Source organism: Rissa tridactyla, chromosome 4 (assembly GCF_028500815.1).
Source record: "Rissa tridactyla isolate bRisTri1 chromosome 4, bRisTri1.patW.cur.20221130, whole genome shotgun sequence".
Classification (NCBI taxonomy): domain Eukaryota; kingdom Metazoa; phylum Chordata; class Aves; order Charadriiformes; family Laridae; genus Rissa; species Rissa tridactyla.
Genome location: NC_071469.1, coordinates 72,200,177 through 72,224,101, shown reverse-complemented (window position 1 = coordinate 72,224,101; position 23,925 = coordinate 72,200,177). Strand labels below are relative to the sequence as shown.

The 23,925-nt window shown below is 46.3% G+C and overlaps 2 protein-coding genes across 6 annotated transcripts; one reads left to right on the top strand and one right to left on the bottom strand.

The window, feature by feature from the left end:
- Positions 1–3,054, bottom strand: THAP11 (THAP domain containing 11). Its single transcript, XM_054198549.1, has one exon. The coding sequence runs from the start codon at positions 2,907–2,909 to the stop codon at positions 2,160–2,162; it is 750 nt and encodes a 249-aa protein (XP_054054524.1). The 5' UTR covers positions 2,910–3,054; the 3' UTR covers positions 1–2,159.
- CENPT (centromere protein T) lies at positions 2,786–23,101 on the top strand. 5 transcript variants are annotated; one of them, XM_054198542.1, is made up of 14 exons: positions 2,786–2,895; positions 3,781–3,904; positions 4,465–4,558; positions 5,814–5,947; positions 7,404–7,437; positions 8,620–8,771; positions 9,231–9,659; positions 11,295–11,501; positions 14,299–14,475; positions 15,200–15,400; positions 17,849–17,939; positions 20,126–20,290; positions 20,732–20,836; positions 22,693–23,101. In XM_054198542.1, exons 2-14 carry the CDS (start codon positions 3,880–3,882, stop codon positions 22,814–22,816), a joined length of 1,938 nt encoding a protein of 645 aa, XP_054054517.1. In that variant the 5' UTR covers positions 2,786–2,895; positions 3,781–3,879; the 3' UTR covers positions 22,817–23,101. The 5 variants fall into 5 exon arrangements, with proteins under 5 accessions (XP_054054517.1, XP_054054516.1, XP_054054515.1 ...); XM_054198541.1 differs by lacking the exon at positions 2,786–2,895 and adding an exon at positions 3,064–3,282 and having other exon boundaries at positions 8,620–8,762; XM_054198540.1 differs by lacking the exon at positions 2,786–2,895 and adding an exon at positions 3,064–3,282.
- The last annotated feature ends 824 nt before the right edge of the window (positions 23,102–23,925 follow it).

The following is a 23,925-nucleotide window of genomic DNA, read 5'->3' as shown; positions in this document are numbered from 1 at the left end:
TAACAAAACAAAATATACTTTATTAAAATTAAGCATGTTAGCACCTCAGTGTAACCTGGAGAAGTGGAAGAGTCCAGCAGTTAACCAGTCCAGCAGGCCGAATGGCTGAACGTCCTGAAGTGCATTCCAATGGTAGAAAAAAATACCACGACTGTTACGACACGCACGTTCTGGAGAAGCTAGGACGCACAACTGGTCTTGTTTGTAAGGGGAGACGTTGTGCTGCCTATTGTCTTGATGGGAGCATAGAGATCTGCTGGACCAATTCCATATGTTAAATCAGATGGTGGAGCAGGTATCTGCTTTCCTTACAAAAAGAAAACCCAAACAAACAAACAAACAAACAAACAAACTCGCCGCTTACTTGACTCGCAGGAGAATCGGTATACCACGAAGCTGAAGTTAAGAGCTACATATCAGATTGGAGAAAATAAATTAAAATGAAATAATGGGAAATACTTAGTACATGGAGAGACCTGTAGTATCCTTACAGTTGGCCATCCAACTCGGTACACATGTTAACAGAAAAACGAGCCATGCATCACACCGCAGGCTGTGACAGCCAACGCCTTTAGCTGAACAGGCTACATAATCAATAGATAAACCTCCCCCTGCCAAATCCCACTGCGCCCTTTTGTTCGGTCATACAGAGTATTGAAACGGACAGTTGTAAAGCTACATTAGCCATTGTTACAAAGATTACAATATTCTCAAACTAACGATACTTTTTACATTTAGAAAATACTTCTATAAAATTTAGTAAAACTGACATCCCGATCTACCGAGTGTAACGCACTCTGCTTGCAGGAGAACGATCTCTCACGCACCCAGCAGACGCCTGGGTGTTCCTCCCTCGAATGTCGGTATGGGCACACTGTGGTGAACTGCCTTTTGTTTTCAACAGCCATGGCTAGCGAAGCCGTACCCCCCATTGCCACAGAGCTACGCAGGAGCACCAGATACTCGCCTCTTCCTCCTCCTCAGCGCTGAGGTATCTGTTCCCCTGGCTGCCCTGGAAGCACACATTCAGGCCAGCCTTGCTGCCTTCGCTCCACCATCTTTCTAGCCACCGTCGATTTGGTTTCCTGTTGCTGAAAAGCGAATGGACTAATGGCTGGCTAGAAACAGAAACTACACAAGCATTCCACGTAGGTTTGTTACAATACTCTTAAATCTGGGTTTAGAACACGCAAGCACGTTTCAGTAAGGTCTCGCCTAATGTACAGGTTATGCGTCATGCCCACTAGTTGAGGATTAGACAGCAAGGGTTTGCAGCCACTGCAGATAAACTCGCTGCGCTTCTGCTTCATCCCGGTTCTCTGAGCAAAGGCTGAGGATTTAAAGTCAGACGTGTTACAAAGCCTCCGTTTCATTAGAGGGAGTTCTTAAGCCAACAAGATAAACTATGGCCGTCAAATGCCACCGGGTTCTGGGTACCAGGTCATAATCCTTACTAGGGTTGAGAGCATGGAGACGCCTGTAACAAATACATATGTACTGCGGAGAAAGCAAAAAACTACATAGTACAAGAGCGCTCTTTAATCTGGGGATTCTTTCACGCTAGAAACAGCAGTCTTTTATGGCATCAGTAATTTACTGAAGAAACACATCACCCTGAGAGGGTTTCTAAAGCTTTCCTCATGCCTCTGCTATGCAAGGCCAAACGCAACATCCTTGTTCGTTCCTGTGAAGGGTCCGGTGCCAGCCACGCTTTCAGACACGCCTTCTCCAGGGGGTAGTGTTGCTGCTACCTCACTCGGCGCACAGCCAGAATGTATTTGCTGAAAACTGATACCCTACAGCCACTTCGTAGTGACACGGGTCCCATCGACACTAAAAGAAGCGCTTTCTGCTGCCGCCGGCACCGAGAAGGTGCGAATGGGCCTGGCGTAGACAGGCGGGTGCCCACAGTGCTAGCTCTGGGGTAATGTGGGATGGATAACGGGGCTCAGTGCTGAGCCAACAGCGGCCGCCCCGTCTGGGCAGGGGGATGTGATGGCTGGGGGCTGCTGCGGCAGGGGCAGGAGGGACCGGGCAGGGAGAGTCGGGTGGCCGTGGTGCTGGGGCCCATCCTGTCTCTGCTCTGTCCAGGCACCTCACCGAGGGCGGTGGAGGCTCTGGGGTGGGGAGCCCCGCACCGGGCCGGGCCCCAGCGGCCCTCAGAGGCCGTGGCGCTTGCGGGTGCCAGCGCTGGCAGCGTGGAGCAGCCGGTCCTTCTCACGGATCTCCTCACGGAGCTGGGCCTCGGCCAGGCGCAGGCGACGGATGCTGCCCTTCATCTCCTTCATCTTCACCTCCAGCAGCGCAATGATGTCGCGCTGCTCGTTCAGCTTCCTCAGCAGCTCCTCCGACGTGGTGCCCGACGACAGCGAGTACGAGTGGTCCGGGGGGCCGCCCTCCACCGCTACCTCCTCCCCCCCCACAGCCGCCGGTAGCCTGCCGGGGCCGGGCCCCGCGGTTGCCCCGGGCCCGAGCTCCACCTGCACCGTCAGGTCGATGGGCTTCACGTCCTCGGCCGCGCCCCCTGCCGGGACCTCGGCGGTGGCGGCGGCGGCACCGGGGGGACCCTGCGCGGCAGAGGCGGCGGCGGCGGCGGTGGCGGCAGCGGCGGCGGGGCGGGGGCGGCGGGCGGCCCGCTGCGCCTTGCGCTCGTTGACGCCGCGCAGGGGGAAGATGGTGGGGACCCGCACCAGGTAGGACTTGCGGCCGCCCTGGAAGTGCTCGCTGCAGACGCGGTGGCCCGTGGTGGGCTGGAAGGTGCTGAAGCAGCCGCTGACGCCCGCCCGGGAGACGTTCTTCAGCCAGAGCCGCCGCAGCTCCTCGTCCTTGGGGAAGGTGTAGAAGTGCAGCGCCTTGTCGCGGTGCGAGTTGTTGTAGCAGCCCGGCACGCAGCAGGTGAAGCCCGGCATGGCGGGGCGGCCTCCCGGGGAGGGGGGGACACCCCCGGCGGCGGGGAGAGCGGGCGCGGGGGGGGCCCCCGCCGAACTACAGCTCCCACAAGGCCAACCGCGGCCTGCCTGCCGCCCGCCGCCGACACCGCCCGCCGCACCGGAACTACGCGGACCACAATGCACCGCGCCGCCGCCGGCGCGCCGGAACTACCCGCCCCACACTGCGCCGCGCCCCCCAGCCCGGGCTTGGTCTCGCGAGAGTTCCGCCGTCTCGCGAGAGCTCGGCTGAGGCGGGAGGCGGTGCGGCCGTTAACCCCCCACCATGGCCGACAGCCGTCCGCGGACCCGTGTTGGGGTTCGGCGGGGCAGCAGTGGCCGGCAGACGATCAAGGTGGTGTATGAGGGTCTGGCGGCCGTGCCGCGGGGCGTGTGGGAGGGGAAGGAGGGAGCGGCACCGGGAGCCGCTGTCGGGACCGGGAGACCCGCCGGGGTCGCCCCGCTCGGTGTGAGGGAGAAGCGAGGCCCTGGGAGTGTGGAGCAACGGACGCTCCCTTGCCCGCCTATAGGTTTTAGGGTTTTAGGTCAGGGCTGTGAGGGATGAAGCGTTGTGGGCTGCACTTTCTGGTCCCTCGGGTTTTTGTTCGCCACAGGAGTCGTGTGTTGACACCCACCTGGATGACAGGCCTTTGTGAATTGCCCAAAAATGAAGTGCCAGTATTGTTAGAAAGCAAATGTGCACGATTTCTTTTGGGGAATTTGGAAAATATTTCATGCTCGCTAGCTTAGATTTTTATTAGAAGACAGGTGATGAATGCTCTTGATGCTAAGATTCACCTTTAATGATGAAAAGATGATTTTTGAATTGCATGCCTCTCATTCCTCTCTTTAGACTGTATCTGATTCCAGAAAGGAGAAGGCTGGCAGAACCACCTTGCTGAAGCAGAGACCGACGGTGTTACCAGATCTTGACGATGACACGCCACGGGTTATGCTCAAGAGAATCATCCAGACCCGTAAGTATCTTTTTTCTGGAAAACAGAGAGTAGAAGGACAATGTTTTGTTGACAATGTTTTGTTGGAGTTGAGAACAGGAGGTGTTCTCTTGTAGCCTGTTATTTTTACTCTGTTATGCGGAACAGGAATGCATATTGTTGTGTGACTGATTTATGTAAAAGTGTCAGCTGAATGAGGTGATGCCATGCAGCTTTATTTTAAAGACTGGGTCCTGCATTGATGAAATCATATTCTTGAAAATCCTCTTCACTTAGTCTTCTTACCCTGGTGGACAAGCATGTAATCTTCATGCTGCCTTTAGCAGTAGGATCGCGTGTAAATTGTAGAGGCACGCGTTGTTGCAAACTTCAGCTCGTGGAAGCCCGACACTGCCATTTGTCACTGTTGGCTTTGTCACTGCGCATCAGCCCTCCTGGGAGCAGAAGCCCTGTAGTTTTCACCAGGTCTTTATTTTAACCCATTAACAAATGTAACTTACAGAACGTGTATTTGACACTGCTGCATTTTAGCATTCTTGCTGTATTGAGTTATGGAAAGGAAATGTTTGGTTTGTTGGCAGAACCACAAGTTTCACCTCTGGCACCTCGGATATCAAGACGTGAAGAAGCAGAAGCAGCTCGATCAGAACTCCCATCTAGGGGGGTCTCCAGCATGTAAGTAATATTTGTGGTTTTTTACCCTAGCAGGTATAGCTGCAGTTCCTGTGACATTAATGGGATTGGGGAGCAGGATTTCTTTTGGTTGGAAGGGACGTTAAAGATCATCCTGTTCCACGTTTACTTCTGTTTCAATGATCAGGATTGTGCTCTGTCAGGTTGGATTTTCAGAAATATCTAGTTGACTTTAAAAGTCGCATAGGAGTCACTGGGACTGGGGGACTGAATAGTAAATACTGCAGGTTTGTGCTTCGTCCCCCTTAAATGGAGACTTTTAAGATCTGTTTTGCAGTGGAAGTGCTGGGTACAATAAGTCTCCTGATGGAAGCCTACTTTTCTTAGTTGTCTGTGACATACTAAAATAGAAGTTCTTGGATTTTCCCAAGACTTACAGGCCATGTGCTGACAGTGCTGAGGTGTAATGAGTGACCGCTGTATCTTGTATTCAGAATGCAGTCTGCTGTAGCTTTTTACAGTGTTGCTGCTTCTTGTCTGTCCTTGTTTTGGGCTGCTAGGGGTTACTGCCTTCCTGCAGAGTGGTTTGCAGGTGAGGTTTGCCTGAGGCTCAGCTGTCTTTTATTCACATTTAGCGTCCTTTAATATTTTAAGTTAATGGGCCTGACTAAGAGGCTGAAGTGTGGTTTGTTTCCTGCCACTTCTTATGAAATAGAAGAAAACCGGTAGTGTTGGTAGGTCTTAATTTGCTTTGGCCAGTTTTGTCACAACACTTTTATGTGTTTTTGCTTACTGCAAAATAGGCTGTTCTCAATAGTGTGATTTCTTTTTGTTTTGTCTCTATAGCTAAACTCTTTGCATTGACTGTAAGCAACCTTAAACAGGACATGTAAAATATTAAGCAAACTTGTATCTTTCAGTTTTTTTGATAGAGAAAGAAACACCTGAGTCTTCTGTAAGTGTAGTAGCTTGTTTATAGCTTGTTTATTTGCTTGTTGTTTTTTTTAATTCAAAAAGGATGAGCAGTATTATTTTAGTTCCTTCTTGATTTTGCTTGTTGTAGTTCTTGAATGTCTTTGAATGTGCTCTCATCAGCCTTTCTGAAATGAAAAGACAAGACAGTTGGATCTTTGCAGGCTTCTGTATTCCATGTGTTAGCTAGTCCTAGCTAGTATGTATTTGTCCTGCTGCAGCAAGGACAAATAATTCTAATTTGCTTTTCAGCAACATTACAGGGACCTTCCTATGGTAGCTAAGTGACAGTGTCCTTTGTTAAAGCCTTGGTTTGTATTGGTAGGGGGGAAATGCAACTGCCAGACCTTGTTCCTGAGGACATGTCTATCGCCTCATTCCGTATGACTGGGAAGAGAAAGAAACTCAGCATTTCTGAATTTGAGAGAGCAGCAGACAAAAGACTTCCTCAGAACGAAGGTAAGGGCACAGTCAAAAATTACCCTGTTCAGCACTGCATTTGCTGTCAGTCGATTTTCACCTGCTGCAGTTGTATGTTTGGAAGCAAGACTGCAGCATCTTGTCCAAAGGCGTAGCGGAGAAGGTAAAAGCCCCTCCCACCAAATTTAAAATAAGCCTTTTTGAGCCAAATTACAGGCTCTGCCTTGACTGTATATAACTTCTTGACTATTTTTGCAACTCGGTGCTCTTTGAGTTTTGAAGCGTCTCCAAGGGAAGCAATGCCTGTCTTCCCCTCAATTCCAGAAACTTAAAAATAGAACAAGCTACACATTGTGCTGTTGTCAAATAAGTTATGAAGTTCTTGTTTGAGAAGAAACGGTCTTGTAGATTTACAAAAGAAAGTATATTGGAATTTAATTATATTAAATTAGTATATATTAATAATATTCCAATATTATATTGGAATAAATCTTCCCTTTAAACATAAATTTGCAAATTTCATAAGTATCATTTTAATTTTAATTGTGGTTTAAGAGACAGAAAGGTAAAACACCACACTTTGGTTTACATACCCTATTGGCAGTAGCAACTGGAGTAGAATTGAAGGGTGGAATTCAGCTCCAAATTACCAACACCTGTACCTTAGCTACAAATTACCCGTGTGTACACTAGATAACTGAAATCCTCCTAAAGTTTAGGGGAGATGTAGTCAGTGGAGCCTGGAGGGTGATTCAGCTCGCCCTAAAGTAGACACCTACATTTGATTAATTGTGCTTGACTGTAATGGGAACATTGACGCCTGTGTTTGGATACGGTAATCTGGAGCTGAATCCCACCCTGATTCGCCTGTGGTCAGAAAATCAGTTTGTTTCTCTTCAGCCTGATACCTGGTCTGAATGCGCTCCGCTAACACGCGGGCAGCTCTGTAAAAGCAGAGGGGGCATGTCTTATTATTTTCCTGTATGAGCATGATTATGTTGCTGCTCTCTAGATCTGCTTTTGGATTTTGGGGACTCTGTGAGTAGAACAGGATTGAGTTACAGTTTCGCCAGCAATCTGTGGAGTAGTTAGTACTTCTAAAGCTTCCAGATGCTTTAACGTTTGGTTTGGGTTGCTGAAGGGTGGTTGTGGCTGAGGGCCTAGCCTAGCATCTTGCTGTTAATGTGACAACATTGATATTATTGAGTGTGAGGGCATGTGCCATATTGAGTAATCTGTGAAATAACTTTTATTACCCTTTCAGAAATTGCTTATTAGAATTATAATATGCAGTTTTGAAATGCAGACAGGAAATTGTGAAGTGATCTTGTCATCTAATTCTGTTCTCACCAAAATGTAACTTTTGAGGATTGTAGCATAACGGGCTCTAGAAAGAGGAACATCCATTGGGGTGTTCCTGTAGCCTGTTGTGTAGAGGGTAGTTTCTCAGCTAGTGTAGTTTCCCAACTAAGATGTCACAATTTTTTTTTTCTAGCTCAGTCAACGCTGAACAGCACTGCTTTGGCTCGGTGAGTTTAAACTAAAATGTCTTAATTTCTTGGTGTCCTAACTATAGCTGTCTTGATTCATCACCTCTGAAGTTGTGAAGAACAGTATAGATACCTGGGTTTATGATAAAGACCTGTGTTAGAAATAACACAGTTATCTCCCACTCTGCTGATGGAATTTGAAGGTGTTACACTAAATACCTCATGATTTTTTTAGAAATTGTGGCTCTGCACTGCATGCCCAGGTTGGTCTAGCTTGTATTGCTACTGTTGCTCATTTTTTTTTTTTTTTTTTTTTACTTACTAGGATCATTCCTTTTTCCCTTGCATTCTCATGTTTCCAACAATAAATCAGTACACAGTGTACCTTAGAGCATTATCTCTGCCTGTTAGTGGACTAAAGACTGCACAGATGCAACTGATGAGTCAAACTTCCCTGAACTTCTAACAAGTCAAGGAACTTCTTTTCCAGTGTTGCCCATGTACTTTGCTAACCGTGGCCAGGATCATTAGCAATTTATTTCACCTTTCTTGTTGCAGCCCTTGCCTGTGGTCCCATGCAGGTGATTTGCAGGGCTGCATTCTGTACTTCCTGTCTTTGAATCGTCTGAATCCCCTTTTTAATTGGGTTGTCCAGAGAGAGGGACAGGAGGTGGCTGAGCATGGCCAGTCTCTTTAGGATGCAAATATGTATAATGAGATATATCTTCTCCTGTGCTTTGCATGTTCCTGTCTTAGCTCCCATCTCAAAAAAGTTACACTGTGTTGGTGGCTGTGCTTTGCTGTGAATACCGATACTAAACAGCTTCTTAGACTTGTTCTGAAGTCCTCTTACCACCCAGCTATCATCTAGATGACATCTTTACTCTCAAACATCTGTTTTCATTCTCTTTTTTGTTACTTCAATTTTTTAAAATTACTGAACCTTTTTTCAGATATGTTGTTGCAGCCCTCTTGAGGTAGGAGGCTGTAAAACAGTCTGTTTCCTGATCTCTGTGGTATGTATCCTGATGTCAGGTGATATGAAATGAAATGATTTGTTTACAGTAGACAGGCATGTAATCTTTGAGGTTTTTGGGGGGAAATTCCTCCTAGCTAAGGGATTTGTGAAATGTCTCGCTGTTAGTAGCACCATGTCTGTAATCAGAGGGTAAAAGGAGAGTGCATAAGTTTGGAAAATTACTTCTTCCCTCCTTTTTACAGATCTCTTCACATGTCTCTTGGTTCCTTGATCCCACCAGACACTGTTGAAAAGAGAGGCTTACTCCGGAGGCCAAAAAATCGCAAAGCTATTGACATGGAAGCTTTTGAAGGCGGAGTGGAACAGAACATGCTGAAGAGAAAAGGTTTCTTTTGTATGGTTACTTCTGTTTTGGGAGGGAGGGCCTTGCATAAGGTGGCTTTTAGAAGCAGTTGCTGAAGCATGGTCTGTATTTTACAATTTAGAGGCTACTAGCACTTTCACAGAAATCCAGTGTGATTTGGGAGGCAACATTAGAATGCGCCTCTGCATCTCTATTTGCTTTGATTCTGTGCACTTAAATACGTGCTCCACCCAGTTTGGTGACTTATATCACAGGAATCGTTTGGGATTGTGTTTGTAACTGTGGGTGCTAAGGAGATGATTTGGTAGAGAACGTGAGGGGCACTGAATTGTGGTGGTACAGTTTCAGTGTTTGTTCTGTGGAGGATGAATAAAATTTGGTTGAATAGCTTAAATTTTGAATTATACAAGTTCTGGCAATAAACCTGTGTCCGTATGACCTTGAACAGTTTTTTCACATAAAACTTGTTTTGAAACTTTCTCTAAGCAGCACAGGACTATCTTGTGGACTCGCAAACAGCATCTGTGATTCAAACAGCCATGCTGACAAGTGATGCAGAAATCATGCTGAGTAACACGGAGCTCTTCGTTCAGCCGCAGTTTAACGAACGGAGCCAAAACAAGCTTTCTGCTCTTGAACCACAGCTATCAAATTCAAAAACTTCAGCACAGAGAAGCAAGATTTCTGATGCAGCTCAAGAGGAAGCGAGGCTGGGGGGCCTGGTATCCAGTGTGCGCAAAAATGAGGGAAGGACCCGAAGATATTCTGAGGACTTAATCCTTGATCGCAAGCATGTTGACAGAATGAGTCCTGTATCTCCAAAAACACCTGCAAAACAGCAAGAAGATAAGCAAGAACATTCCCAGCGGAGTAACCCAATGGAACAGCTTTCTCTTTCAGAAGAGGTGGTGGTTGGCGGTGAGTACTATGGGTTAGGACTTGGGGCTTAGCAGATGTTGTCTGAAATCACAGAATGGTTGAGGTAGGAAGGGACCTCTGGAGGTTACCTTCTCCAGCCCCCCTGCTCCAGCAGGGCCACCTAGAGCAGGTTGCCCAGAGTCATGTCCAGGCGGCTTTTACATGCTTCCAAGGACAGAGACTGCAAACTCTGGGCAACCTGTTCCAGTGCTCGGTCACCCTCACAGTCAAAAAGTGTTTCCTTATGTTCAGGCAGAGCCTCCTGGGTGCCAGTCTGTGCCTGTTGCCTTTGTCCTGACACTGGGCGCCACTGAGAAGAGCCTGGCTCCATCTGCTTTACACCGTCCTTTCAGATACTTGCATATATTGGTGAGATTCCCCCTGAGCCTTCTCTTCTCCAGGCTGAACAGTCTTTCAGCCTTTCCTCCTTGGAGAGATGCTCCAGTCTGGTGGCCCTTTGCTGGACTCTCTCCAGTATGTCCGTCTTTCTCTTGTACTGGGAAGCCCAGAAGTGGACGCAAATATGGTGTGATAAGGAGATAATATGTAGGAATTTTAGGTAGAGTTAGAAGGAGTCTCAGGAGGTTACTAGTCTAGATCTTTACCCTGGTAATGTTGTTTATATGTCACAACTAACCGCTTCTCTGTCTCCAGGGCCTTGAAAATCCCTTGGACAGAGGGAGTCACCTCTGTCGTAGTCACGCTGTACCAGTGCTTTGCACATCCTCTCACTTGCTGGTTTCTCCTTGCTGTCTGGTGTCTCTCTCCTGCATTCATTGCCCTTGTAAATACCTTGTCCTGTCTGTGTGAATGGGAGCACGTTGTCCTCACATTGCGTGGACCAGGCACCAAGGCACCGTTGTAACCCTAAAATTTTCTGCTTAGTGTCCCTGGGATGGCTAGCCAGGACAGGATCTGCTGCAGTAAATAGCTTCAACCAAAAATCCCTATGCATTCCATGAAGTATGGACAGCTAATGTTTCTTTTTCATTCATTTTTTTTTTTTAATGATCCTTTGTCAAAAGGGCCACAGCAATCATATTTAAAGAATGATTGGTGTATTCAGTACTGCTCAAGCCAGGAGAAGAGTTCTTGCCATGGAAAACTTAGAAATTAATTCCTGGTGGACTCTTGCACCGTACTGTGCTACTGGAGGGTTGTCTGTGGCAAGTTTGGTGTGAAAAGTTGCTTTGAAAGGACAAGAGATCAGCAGACGAAGGTTAGTTGCTCTGAAGAGACCAATGGCAGACACTTCTAGCACAAATAACGTGGAGAAAAGCATGGAGGATGTGGAATAGGGGACTGGATCAGATGAGAGGAAGAGGAGGGGTAGTTTAAGAGAGCATATCTTAAAGATGCTGGAGTTTGTAAGGCATTAACGTCAAAAGTTCTCCTGTTTTACCAAAGGTAGCTGATGTCAATGCCGCTCCTCAGTGTGAACCGAAAAATAGTTGGCAAGGACTTTTCCAACTGGTTCCTAAGGTGCAATGTGAACTCCCTAAACTGTTTCAAGTAAAGGATGAGTGTTTTCTTGTGTGTATTCCGCTCTCTGCTTGGTGGGTTTTTTATTTATCAGGAAAGCTAAAAGAGAGTTTAAAAAGATGGTGGGGGCACATTAATGCTCTCAATTTCTAGCCGTTAATAGATGGAGCTCCTCTTTGCCGTCCAGAAGTTCAAGTAAATGTTTGGGATCCCCAGTTACTCCAAAGCCTAAGAGATCTTTCACAGAGTCTTTGAGAGAATTTGTGTCCCATATAATTGAAGACCTAGACGCAAGCGATACAGAAGAGGAGATGGCTAATACAGTGAACAGAGTTGAACAGGAAGAGATTCTCGGAGAGGGTAAGGAGTGCTTTCAGTGTTAGAAGTGAATGGACTACTTTAATCCAATTAAAACCAAGAGTTGTTCAGGTGACTTGCGGCGTTAAATAGGACTTTATTGTGCAGTAAATGCTGGAGATCATTTAATTCAAGTCATATCAGATACACTCTGAACACTTTCAGACAAGCTTCCTAAAAGCAGGCTGTGACTTTTGCACATGCTTTCTTGTCAGTATTTGCTTTGTTCACAGTGACTGCAAATGAAATAAAGGTTTGTATTTTGGTGGTAGGTCTGTAGTACTGCTCATCTTCCCACGGCAGAGATGAATAGTTGCCTCCTGGCAAGGAATACACCTGGCTAATCGCTCTTTTTGTTTATATACATTTTAATGCTTTACTGTATTTATTTAAGCCACGTTGGCCATTATCGTTCTCCTGCACTAACCAGCATCTTTTTCCCTTGAGACAAGGGCTTGAAGGTTGCCCTCCCTTAAGCAATAAAGACTGTCACTAGTAGGTTGGACCTTAATACCTCCTTGTTCCTGGTCATGCAAGTTGCCTGCTTTCACAAGCACATCTCAGTTTCCTCTGAAATCCTTTTGCCTTAGAATCTAAGACAGTAAAACCTCTGCACAGATGCTGAGGGTGGCAGGTATTACCCAGTCATTACATAAAGCTTTGGGTATGTGCAGGCACAAATTCCTGTGTTTTGTTGGATTTCATCTTCCATACTCCAGTTCAGGATCCTTTTTAAGTCTTTCCCATTGTTTTTTCAACAGTGTCTGGAAATGAGAGAAGACCGTTGCAGTGCGGGTTTAGTTTTCCCTAGGCTTAATTAGGTCTAAACTTTCATATGAATTACCTTATGACAGTATGGAAACTGAACAGTCTAAAGCACCAACAGTTCCATTATTAGATTTTTCAATTAATACTTGCAATGCTCATCCACAAGTAATTGCTTGCATATACCAGGTGTATCAGCAAAATTAGTTATGTTGCCTTTTTATCATGATAATACAGCCTTTTCTTTTAAACAATTCTTTTATAGAGTAGTTTATTAAGGTAGCAGATATTCTGCATCTCTAAACTTATAATTGCGTAAGGTTGGCATCCTGTAGTCTTTTTTGAGGCTGTTGTCCTGTTACACTTTTACTTGGGCGCACCTGTGGAGCGTAAAGTTTAAATGGGATGTGACTTTTGAGGCTGATAAGTCACCTCAGAACTGTTACAGTCCCGTGAACACCAGCTCAAAGCTTGAGGGGTGGTCAGAAAAGCAAATAATATGTAAAAATTATCATGAAAGGAAGAGGTGGCAAAACATCACTTTGCCACTACAGAAACGACTGCCATGCTCACCTTTTGAATACAGCGTGCAGTTCTAACCTCTCCATCTCAAACAGAACTAGAGAAGGTGTAGAGGAGAACAGTTCTACCATTAATGATACTCAAATATATGGAGCAGTTTCTGTACATTGAATGACTAAAGATAAGGACTGCTCAACCTGGGAAAAAAGGCAATGGGAGTGAAATGTAAGATGTTTAAAAAGAAAAGCCTGGAGCGGCCTGCAGGAGATGATTCAGCAAACAAATTGAAACAATCAGCTCCCTGATCTGTCAGTGCAGAAACTAGAGAGGAGCAACTGGCACAGACAGTTGGCAGGTTATACCGAACTACAGGAGGTGTTGCTACTAGCAACAGGTGAAGAAATCAGTAAAAATTAAGACTTGAATGTGTCCATAGCATCTGGTACTCCACTGTTAAAGTACCATATCCCAGCAGGGATCCAGTGGGAGAATCACTGGTGCCTGTCTGCCGTAGGCAGTCTTAGTGTCGAGCTGAGCTTCTGTCGTCTTCCCACAAAGGTAGTTAATATTTCACTTAACTTTAGGCAAGATTTTGCCCTCTGTTGGTGTAGGGAGCTCAATGTTCTGGTTAGTGATATTGGTATTACTGGGTTTTGCCACCACCTTTGGCCAAATTTTCTTGTCCCCTTCGCTGGGGCTTGGGGCTCCCAAGACCTTGACACTTGTGCTCGTGAGTGTGAACACTCCCAGTCACTGGAGAGGACGGTAAAAATCCATTCTTACAGCTTCTGATCCTGGGCTCAGCCAAGATTTCCAAACCCTTCAGCAAGTGACAGTACTATGAGCGTTCCCAGTAAGATTTCTCCAGACAATTACCTGTGTGGATTTCTGAGCTACATGGTGACAGACAGGTGAACTGTAGATTTAGTATGTAGGGAAAAGGAGTACTTAAGTATTCTTCAGTACTTCGGTAGCTACTGCAGTAGCTGAAGTTTTTAAAGATGTGCAAATTATATATCCACTTATTTCTCCTCGTCCTGCCTGCAAGAGGCTTGCCTGGGATGGTTAAAACCACTGCTTGGCACTCTCCTCTTTGTACGCAATGTACCTCTTCCAAAATCGTTTATACAGAAAAAAACTGAGGAAGTGCAGAGGAGAATCTGAGTGCAAACTCCACCTATTGTTAGACTTAAAAGAAAACAAATTGGTCTTTCACACAATCACCAAAAGTGAGAACAGACATGGAGATGGCAGATCTCGAGGAGCTCTGCTTACTGATAAGTGAAATTCATGGGTCTCTGATGTGCACCCTAATTAGGTGGCTGTAGAACAAACAGGAAAAGTTGTGTGTTTCTCAGCTCTAAACCTTTGGAAGGGAACGGCATCTCCTTCCCTTATTTATAGCTTATGGCTATTGCTGAGTTTACTTACCGTGTAAATTTTAGCAGTTGTTAAACTGTACGCCTGGGGATGTTTTTGTAGGTCAAACTGATGATAGTATTTCCTATTTTAGCTGCAGAGCATCGTGCAAATTCTGGATATTCTGAACACTTGGAGAAGAAACTGATCAAAAAAGCAGAATCACAGATAACTACAGCACAGGATGCCAGAGTCGAAGAAGAAATGGCCCCTTCAGAAGAAGAGGGAGTAGCTGAAGGCAGTGTTGAACACCAAGGCTCTCCCAAAGCTGGTGAGGACAACCTCTTAATACCGAAGATGATCTCTAATACCAGAAGCCTCTCGAGCTGCATTGTTGGCATCAGTGCTGGGAGAGAGACTTGTTAACTCTTTGCATTCTGGAATCTGGGCTAAATGCTGGGAAAATAGCAAACTAATTTTGGCATTTTAAGCTGAAAGACTGCATTCTGCTCAAATGGAAAACAAAATTATGTTGGCAATACTGCTTAGAAATACATGATTGTGGAAAGCTTAACTAAAATTTACTAGTGGGAGTTCTTTATCAATTCTAGAATTGATAAAACTTGGAGGCCTTCTGAGTGTGTTAGCAATTCAGGATCTCCCAAGTTACTTTTTGTGAATTGCTGGGTCTTCCGTGTTCAATGTATTGCACTAAGGCTCTGGTGCCTTTTGAGATAAAAGTTCTTATTAAAGGAAGCACATTTAAAAGGAGCTCAGATAAAAATTTCCCTCAAATCTCCACGTTACCTAGTGCTGTTTTTTTTTTTTCATGTGACCTCTGCACACCTAGATGTAGCAGAGGGAAAAGCTGAGGATTCATCAGTGCTTTAGCTTATCTAGCTTAGTGTATTGACACCCTTATCCTTGAAGACAGGAACACAATAGGTGGCAACATTGTCAGGAATGGAAAGCTGGGTTTCATTCTTCTGAGTGCTCTGAAGTTTTGTCTATGATACTTGTTTCAGTGATGTATTTCTCCTGTTTTGGAAATCTAGAACGTGAGATTGCCAAAGGTGTTGAAGCTGGAAGTCTGGGCAGGCATTCTCATGCTTTTTCCTCCTCTGAAAAATCTGCGATGAAGCCATTAGATGAAGCTGTTGAACAAGCAGATGAACTGGAAAACCAGGCTATCACGGTAGAATTAGATGGTCCAGAAGAACTTACTGAGGATGAAGCTGAAAGCCCTGAGAATGAAGGTAAGAAAACTATTGCAGCAGTAGCGGAAGGCAGCTGGAGAATTTTTTCCCTGTTATCTCTTGATAGATTGAGGAACAACAAGGTTAATAATGTGATTATCACGTTGGCTGCTATTCCTAGGACCAGGTTGTTACTGGGTCATCAGGTGCTTCAGAGACCTGGATCATATTGTACTTCTTGAGGTGAAGGTAATGGAAGTGCACAAATAGACAAAACTGCAAAAGGGTTTTATACAGTGATATGGGAGTATCCCCCATTTTTTCTTCCTAACTTCATGCTGACTTGTTAATGTCTTAGCATCGAACCGCTGTTTCTACAGCCAGTCATGTAAGTCCAGACTTGAAACCTAAATTTAGAACACCGTATTTAGTACATGGAGTTACAGATTTCCTTTCCAGTTAACGAAAAAAGTAGGCCAGTTTTCCAGAAAGCTGAGAGGAGTGTCTGTTTCTAAACAGTTCTTCAGACACTGCATCAGTTGGCTCTGTTGCCCCAAGAGTGCTTATGCCTTTTGGAAGAGCATATACATCAGACTGAGTTCTCTTTGATCAAGGCCACGTTTGAGAATGCCCAGAGTGTGTTTTGGCAGTGTCTTTTTGACTGGTCTTAAAGTCTTTTGAAGTACAATACATCCTGAAATAAAAAACTGAACTGGGGATGTCCTGAAAGAATCCCATTGCCAGAATTTGAGGCATTGTGGAGAAATACAGCTGTAATGAGAATATCAATGCCTGTATGTGTGCAGTGTGGAAGGCACAAAGACGACGGGTGAGCTAGTACACTTTTGCCACAAGAAAAGCTGTAGCTGTTCTTAGACAATAGTGTGTCAACATGCTTCTCTTTAACACAGCTGTATGAAGAGATGGAAAGATCTTGATGAAGAGATCCCTGCTGATAGGGTGGAACAGTAAGAGTAGCATCTTAGAGGTGTCATTGGATAAGGAGAGGGAGAAAAGCAGGAAGACAAGATGAAAAAATAGGTGCTTTTGTCATTAAACATACCCTGGAAACCTCCGCACAACTGGTCTCTCCCCCTGCCTCCTGCTCCCTGTCCCTCTGGCACACGAGTATTTCTTCAGAAGAAGCTAATGCGAGGAACCAGGGTAGTTCATCCAGCCTCGCTTTCTCTGAGAGACTCCTGACCCTTTGAGTTGGGGAGTTTAACTCTCAGTAGTACTTGAGGCCTCTAGTAGTTGGGCTTTTACAACGGGGCCGGTGTCCTAGCTCTTGGGGAGCGTTGCGATACCAGGTATGCTGGATTCTTGAGCTGCACTCAGCTCACAAGGGAAACTGGTAGGCAAGAAGCCCTCCGTGACCACTCCCCTTCTAGACAGGAGGCTGCTCAGTATTTCAGTTGTGTTAATGTTTTTTACTTTCCTGTGCTCACTTGTTAAGAAGTGAAGAAGTTTGAGAGTGAAGTTAGAGGATGCAGATTAGACTTGGAGGAAACTGATATGAGTAGTTCACAGCAAAGAAGAGGTGAGGAACTGACTATAACCTCAGCCTTAGTAGAGGGAATTTATGAAAATCTGTGAATAAGGGAGATGCTGGTAGACTGACCCTTGTAATGGTCTGCTTGTCTCTGTTCAGGAGAATTTGCTGCTGATTTAGCAGCAGTAGCTTGCAGACTTCGAAATTCTCTCTGGGGAAAAAAGAGGCTGCAGCTTCTTGGTGGCCTAAGTTGACCCAGCCATCATCCCCTGCAGCCTGGCCCCCGAGTGTGTTTTCCTGCTCCCTGCCCAGCCTGCTGGTCCAGCCTGAGGGAAGCCACCGGCCTGTGTGGCAGGAGGTGGGGCGGGTGGGACTGCAGCAGCCTGCAGTTATAGGACCACAGAATCGCCTAGGTTGGAAGGGACCTTTCAGATCATCGAGTCCAACCATCAACCTAACTCGGTCAAAAACCATCACTAAACCATATCTCTAAGCATTATGTCTGCCTGTCTTTTAAAAACCTCCAGGGATGGTGACTCAAACGCTTCCCTGGGCAGCCTGTTCCAGTTCTTTAATCACCCCTTCTCCTAATCTCCATCCTAAACCTCCCCTGGTGCAACTTGAGGCCATTTCCTCTTGTCCTGTCGCCTGTTCCCTGGGCGAAGAGACCAACCCCCCCTGGCTACACCCTCAGCCTCCTTTTCTCCAGGCTGAACACCCCCAGCTCCCTCAGCCACTCCTCACAGAACTTGTGCTCCAGACCCCTCACCAGCTCCGTTGCCCTTCTCTGGACCCACTCCAGCACCTCAATGTCTTTTTTGAGGTGAGGGGCCCAAAACTGGACACTGCTGGTTCAGGGTGCCATGAAGACACAGCCTGAGCGCAGGCACCGGACCAGATGTGGGGAAAGCTGGCTGGGCTTCTGTCTGCTGCTGCAGCAGCAGCACTGCTTGCTGCAGGAACTCTGAAAATGGCGTTCGGTTGCTCAGGTACTTTTTTTTTTTTTTTTTTCATAGAGGTTTCCATGAAGACACCTGGGTTTGTCCGTGCTGCAGCCTACAAGCCACTGCTGTCAACTCCACGTCCTGCAAAACCTGCTGTTCCCAAGTAAGTATAAGTCACCTTCAGCAGTGACCTGGTAGAAGTAAGTACCAGAGGGAGAGAGCCGAGCCCAGCTTTGTCAGTTGTTTTGTACTTTATCAGCTCTAGCAGGGACTAAGCAGTCTTGAAGTCTTCAGTTTGTTCACTGCTTTAGCAGTTGAATAAAGGGTTTGATCAAGGGAATGTCAGTACTCCCCCAGAGTAGAGCTGGTGCCTCAAGTCCTTCCAATGAACGTTCATTTAATATTTCCTTGTGCCAAAGGCCAAAACCTTTTCCTAGGGGTTTCTCAACTGGTGAACTACCCTGGAGCCATAGACTCCAGTATCGGATGCAGAGGTCCGAGCAGAAGAAGGGGAATTACAGGTGGTGTTACATTGATCCCAGGAAATGACATGTGTGTATTGAGGTTAAAAACCTAAAGCTGTGTGCGGTTGCCATGTGCTGAATGTAAAATGAAGCTCACCTAGAGGCAGAAAGTGAACCTGTCCTCTGCGTTACTGCAAATAATTAATTAACATTTGTCACCCTCTTAACTAGAAATTTGGTGAAGTTGTATGCTTCATCAGAACCGCTAACAGTGGGTCCCAGGGAACAGGAGGAGTTTTCTGGCCCGTGACTCTAGTTACTTGTTCATTGACGCAATAAACAATAAAACCAAATTCTGGTGCCCTTTACTGCTGTGAAGAGAGATGGATGATGCTTACAGAAGGTGCCGGATGATTGCTCTAATCACAAATAGTAAAATATATTTAAAAAGTAGAAAAAGGAGTCTTTGATACTCTGCTGACATGGAACTGAATGAATGCAGATTTGCTTTGGGATTTTGCATTGGGATGCGCTCTTTATTTATTTTTTTTATATATATATGGAACGTCTGAATACTAATTCTTCTGTAGGGTGTGCTAGTCCTCATTGGCAAAAGAAGCCCATATATTGGGACGCACGTTCTTTATAGGAATTTCTGGACACTAATAGGCTTGACAGTTGGCTTTCAAGATGTGCTGAGATAACAGATGATCATAATTACAGGTTCAGAGCCTCGATTACAGGAAGCTGTTGCACAAAAAGTGCGTGGTTTGTTTGCACTTTATGGAATACCATCTGGCTCTGAGTTGGTCTGCTTGCTTCCCAAGGTAGCGACGCACAGGTTAAAAGCCTGAGGAATACTCTGAGTTATGTACTTGTGAGAGCCATGGTTAAGGCATTCTGCTATAAAATAATCTCTTTATACTGGTACAATTCTACTGCGATCAACTATACCAGATTAGACTATACCAACTATACCACGTTTTATTTAGAAATGCCGAAGTCTTATACAGTCATTATGCTGTGGACCAAACGTTCATATATAATCATTCACAAATGGGTGAACTGAAGGACAGAAACGGTAACCAATAAATTATAACTGTTTTTTTGTCTTGCTACTACATGTACGTCACCTCTGGAGCTGATCTCTTCCAGCTGCCCCTGAGGTTCTGACAGAATCATGTTAGGTGGGCTGGAGAGAGAATCAAATGATCCATGCACTACCTCTGTGGGTATTGCATGCGTTGGCCTGAAGTTCCAGGTCTCTTCTGTTGTTTTCTCCTTGGCTACTGACTAAATCCAGGGATTTCACTTCCCATTTGTCATGTTACAAGTTTTCCTCTTTTGAATGGAAAGTAGTAGTAGTTTCCTTTTGGACTTACAGTCTTGTTTAAGGGAAACAAACCAACAACGCAACAACCCACCAAAAAACCCAACCATTGAACAAACAGAAAAACCCACAAAAACCCCCACTAAGCAAAATTTGCAATAGTGTAGCGGTATACCCTGCAGACCAGGCTCCTGTCTGCAGATACAGAGGTCACCTGTGGATGCCGCAGACTTTGTGCACTCCTGGGGAGAGAATATTTCAGGGATGCAGTGAAAACTCTATTTATGGATTGGAGTGATCTGTAGTTTGCTGACTATTTGTTATGCTGCTGTGCTTATCCTGGGGAAACTCGAGCCTGGATTGCATCTCCCAAGGTCATAATGCCATGTGAACTGCTTGCAAACTACTTTGTGGGCATGAGAGTTTTGAGGAGCTGGGAGGGAGAAAGAATTGAGAGCTCAAGGTGGTTCTTCCGTCTTCCAATTCAGCATAAGGTTTGTCCAAACTCAGCCTGGTCGTTCGTTTGATGTGTGACTTTTTGATTTCTCCCCAAAGGTCTCCCCTGCAGCCGCTGCGGGCTAAGCCAGTTCCAAAGAGGTCAGGAGCATCACGGAAGAAAACGCGTGAGCCTGGAGTGGCAAGTAGTTTGATAAAGAAGATATTTCGCCATTATGTGAAAATGCCAGTGGCCAGAGATGCATTCAAAATTGTTGAAAAATGGTAAGCGATAGCAAACTGCTCCCCTTCCTGCTCTTTTTAGTCTCTTTTTTTTTTTTTTCTTCTGTCTCCTGAAATAACAAACCTGTCAGGAGTGCTGTTGGCAAGCTGACAGCTAGGGAGAGTCACGGGAGGGCCGATTAAAAGGACAGAAATGTGCTAGGTGCTTTTGGCTGCTGTGAGGGTATCCGTGACCAGCGCTGCCTTGCAGGAGCTTCTGGGTTTTCTCCCAACCAGTGCAAACTGCACCATTCCAACCCGCTGTAGCGAACGGCACGCTAACATCGTTAGCGCTCTCTGTGAGCGGGGTGGCACTGGCATGTTTCTTCTCCCCCACGGCGAGCAGCTCTAGTGCCACTTGCCCTGCAGAGGTGGGTGAGTGGCTGGTGTTCACGCACTCCGCTCTGCAGCCTGACTTTATTTCCCTCCTCAATCCTCCTGCAGCTCAGTGAGATACTTCAAGCAGCTAAGCAGCGATCTGGAAGCTTACACCCGCCATGCAGGGAGGAAGACAGTGGAGATGGCTGACCTGGAAGTCCTCATGAGAAGGTAAAGGGAGGGTTATTATTAACCTGTGGTTATGTTAGTGGTGGTTTTATAGCTCGGTAAGACTGTCCTTGTCAGAGTGTGCACTAGCAGAAAGTATTTCCACAGTAAGTGTGGTATCTTGTGATTTACTCTGCGTGATGCCACTTGGCCAGGAGGGCATTTGTGGATGTGGGCTTCACGGTGATGATGGTGGAGGGGCAAGAGGAGGTAGAGAGGGGTTGGGAGAGCAGGAGTCGTCTGTGGAACAAGTAGGAAGAGGAGGGAGATGTGTGTGAGTGTGAAGCAGTTGTGGCTGGGGATGGTGTCAGTCGAAGAAGCAGAGTAACGGTAAGCACGAGGCTGGGCTGCACCGTTGGCATCCCTGAGCGATGTCTTTGTTAAAAGCACTTGCAACTGAAACAGCGTGAGCATTTTTGCATGCCCTGCTATCTGTTTTGATGACTTACTCTTCCAAACAAAAGCGTAGAATCACTTAGGTTGGAAAAGACGCTTAACATCATTGAGTCCAGCACTGCCCAAACCACCACTACCCCATGTCCCTCAGCACCACCTCTACACGTCTTCTAAATACCTCCAAGGATGGTGATTCCACCACTTCCTTGAGCAGCCTGTTCCAATGCTTGATAACCCTTTTGGTGAAGAAATTTTTCCTAGTATCCAATCTAAACCTCCCCTGGCACAACTCGAGGCAGTTTCCTCTCATCACTTGTTACCTGGGAGAAGAGACCGACCCCCAACTATCTATTACCTCCTTTCAGGTAGTTCCTGCCTCTGCAAAGGCTGATACTTAGGGTTCAAACTGACAGTTCCTCTCCAGTGCAGGAAGATGAGCCTGGCAGCCCAGGGCTGGCCTCTCCTATCAACTGTGTTCCGCTTTGGGACACCGCAGAGGGGCAGGCTGGCCAGCGGCCAGCAAGCTGTTCTCAGAGCCTCTCCGCTGCTGCTCTTTCCTGTGGGCTCCCTCAGCTCCCCCATCTCATGCCTGAATTCGCTTTGTCCTGTGACCAAAACACAAGGGATTTGTTCTTGGCTTGGGAGCCCTCTGTAAAACACTGTAGGGCCTGAAACAAATTCATCGCTCCTTGTTTAAAGTCATGACTCCAAGTTGTTATTCCTCGTCTCCACGGGCAGAGTTTCAGATGTGATGCTAAAGTCATTTGAGGGGTTTTGTGGGCACATCTGATTAAAGGCATTGACTTAGCCTGGGCCTGTGTAGATGGAGCTGGTGCTGCTGCTTAAAAAGAATAATCAGTTGCTGTCCTGGTCTGGAGATTGTAATTTTCCCACTTGGCAGGTGTGTGCTGAAATTAGCATGAACAGGCTGAGAGGTGGGATGGTTTAGTTGGCCAGATTTGAGGATTTTATACTCTTGTTACCTTACCTTTTTCTGCATATCTTTATGCCTTTCCACTGCCTCGTAAAGGGATCCGAAATTGTTGTCTAGCTCATGCATGACTTTAAATAATAAAATTTATCCCATGGCAGGTGGATTGTGAATTTAAAAAGCAGTGAGCATATACGTCTTTGGTAAAGATTGATATGTTGACTCTCACTGAGGAGGACACGTGCCTCTGTGGGATGCTGGTCTGCAGTAGCTCTCCTGGTCCGCATCCCTGTATAGGCAAACCTGGCGCCTGCACCGTACGCAGGGCCTAGTGCATCCTCTGAGAAAGCTGCCTGCAAATAGACACCTGTAGCTTCTCTGTCACAAGCAGCCACAGCATTTCAGCTATTAAATGCAAAAATGTCACTGCAAGAAAAACCTTAAAAACTTTACTCTGATACTAAGTTTGAGTGGAAATGCTTTTTGCTAACAAGTCTCTGTTTTTTCTCTGCCCTCTTCTTTTTGATCGAAGACAAGGGCTGGTGACAGACAAGATGCCGCTGTGTGTGCTGATAGAGCGTTACCTGCCTCTGGAGTACAGGAAGCTCCTGATTCCGATTGCTGTGAGTGGAAACAAAGTGATCCCCTGCAAGTGAATGTTCCCCTGCGGGCGGGAGGATGGCCGGCTTGCAGAGCTGGCTCTAGGTTGTTCTGTGTAACGTCACCCTGAGACGGTTTTCTACCAGTAACGAACGGGGCAATAAACGGTCGACATTCTTTTGAACTGATGCAGGTTGTGCTGTGGCTGTCACACCAGCCTGCTCGACCTCACCAGCTATTATTACGAGTAACTCGACTATCCTGAATTTTTTTTATGTTCCTACTGAATACTTGTACAGCTCTGATAAATAAAATACTATGTGTATTCTGCACGAGAGAAATGCTGCTTATTCCAGTGAGCTGAAAGGCCACTGCATTGCGTTGTTCAAAGTGTGCCTAATGGACGTTCAGCTGCGGTGATGCTCTTTGTACTATCGAGCTGTTTGCTCGAAGGAGAAAAGTTACGTACCGCCTTCCAAAAAGAAGCAGATCTTTGTTCAGCTGTGTATTTTTCTAGAGCAGGGGCTTTCAAACTTGGGGTCTTGTACCCCTTTGCCAGTCTGTTGTGGTCTGCTGGGGCAAGAGTAGATCATAATCCATCGGTGACCACGGCTGCTTATTGATGTGAATTGAAAGGGGAAATATGCCCTATACTTCCTTGATATATAACTAATCCCACGGGGAATTAGCAAGTGATACTTTAAGATGGCTTGAGAGATGAAGTTTTGTGGTGCACACGTGGTAGGTAGACCAGGAGAGTGAGTCAGATGAGTTAATTGTGCGCATTGGGTTTTGGTGGCAAGGTTTTGGTAGTGGGACAGTGGGAGGCCGCAGGAGTGGCCTTTGGCCCCCAGCTCAAGCAGAGCCAGTTCCAGCCAGCTCCAGAATGGACCCAGCACTGGCCCATGCTGAGCCCGTCAGTGACGCTAGTGGCGCCTCTGTGATGGCTTGTTTAAGAAAGGGTAAAAACCACTGTGCAGCAGCTGTGGGAGGAAGGAGTAAGGAGGAACATGCGAGAGAAACAACCCTGCAGGCACTGAGGTCAGCAAAGAAGGAGGTGCTGGAGCTGAGACTCCCCTGCAGCCCGTGGAGAAGGCCATGGGGAAATAGGTTGTCCTGCTGCAGGCCACAGAGGACCGTGGTGGGGCGGATACCCACCCTGCAG

Coding starts and splice junctions, on each gene's coding strand:
- CENPT (XM_054198540.1), top strand. CDS start 3,214: ATGGCCGACAGCCGTCCGCGGACCCGTGTTGGGGTTCGGCGGGGCAGC. Junction 15,401..17,848: donor TGAAAGCCCTGAGAATGAAG/GTAAGAAAACTA, acceptor TTTTTTTCATAG/AGGTTTCCATGAAGACACCT. Junction 17,940..20,125: donor GCAAAACCTGCTGTTCCCAA/GTAAGTATAAGT, acceptor TTCTCCCCAAAG/GTCTCCCCTGCAGCCGCTGC.
- THAP11 (XM_054198549.1), bottom strand. CDS start 2,909: ATGCCGGGCTTCACCTGCTGCGTGCCGGGCTGCTACAACAACTCGCAC.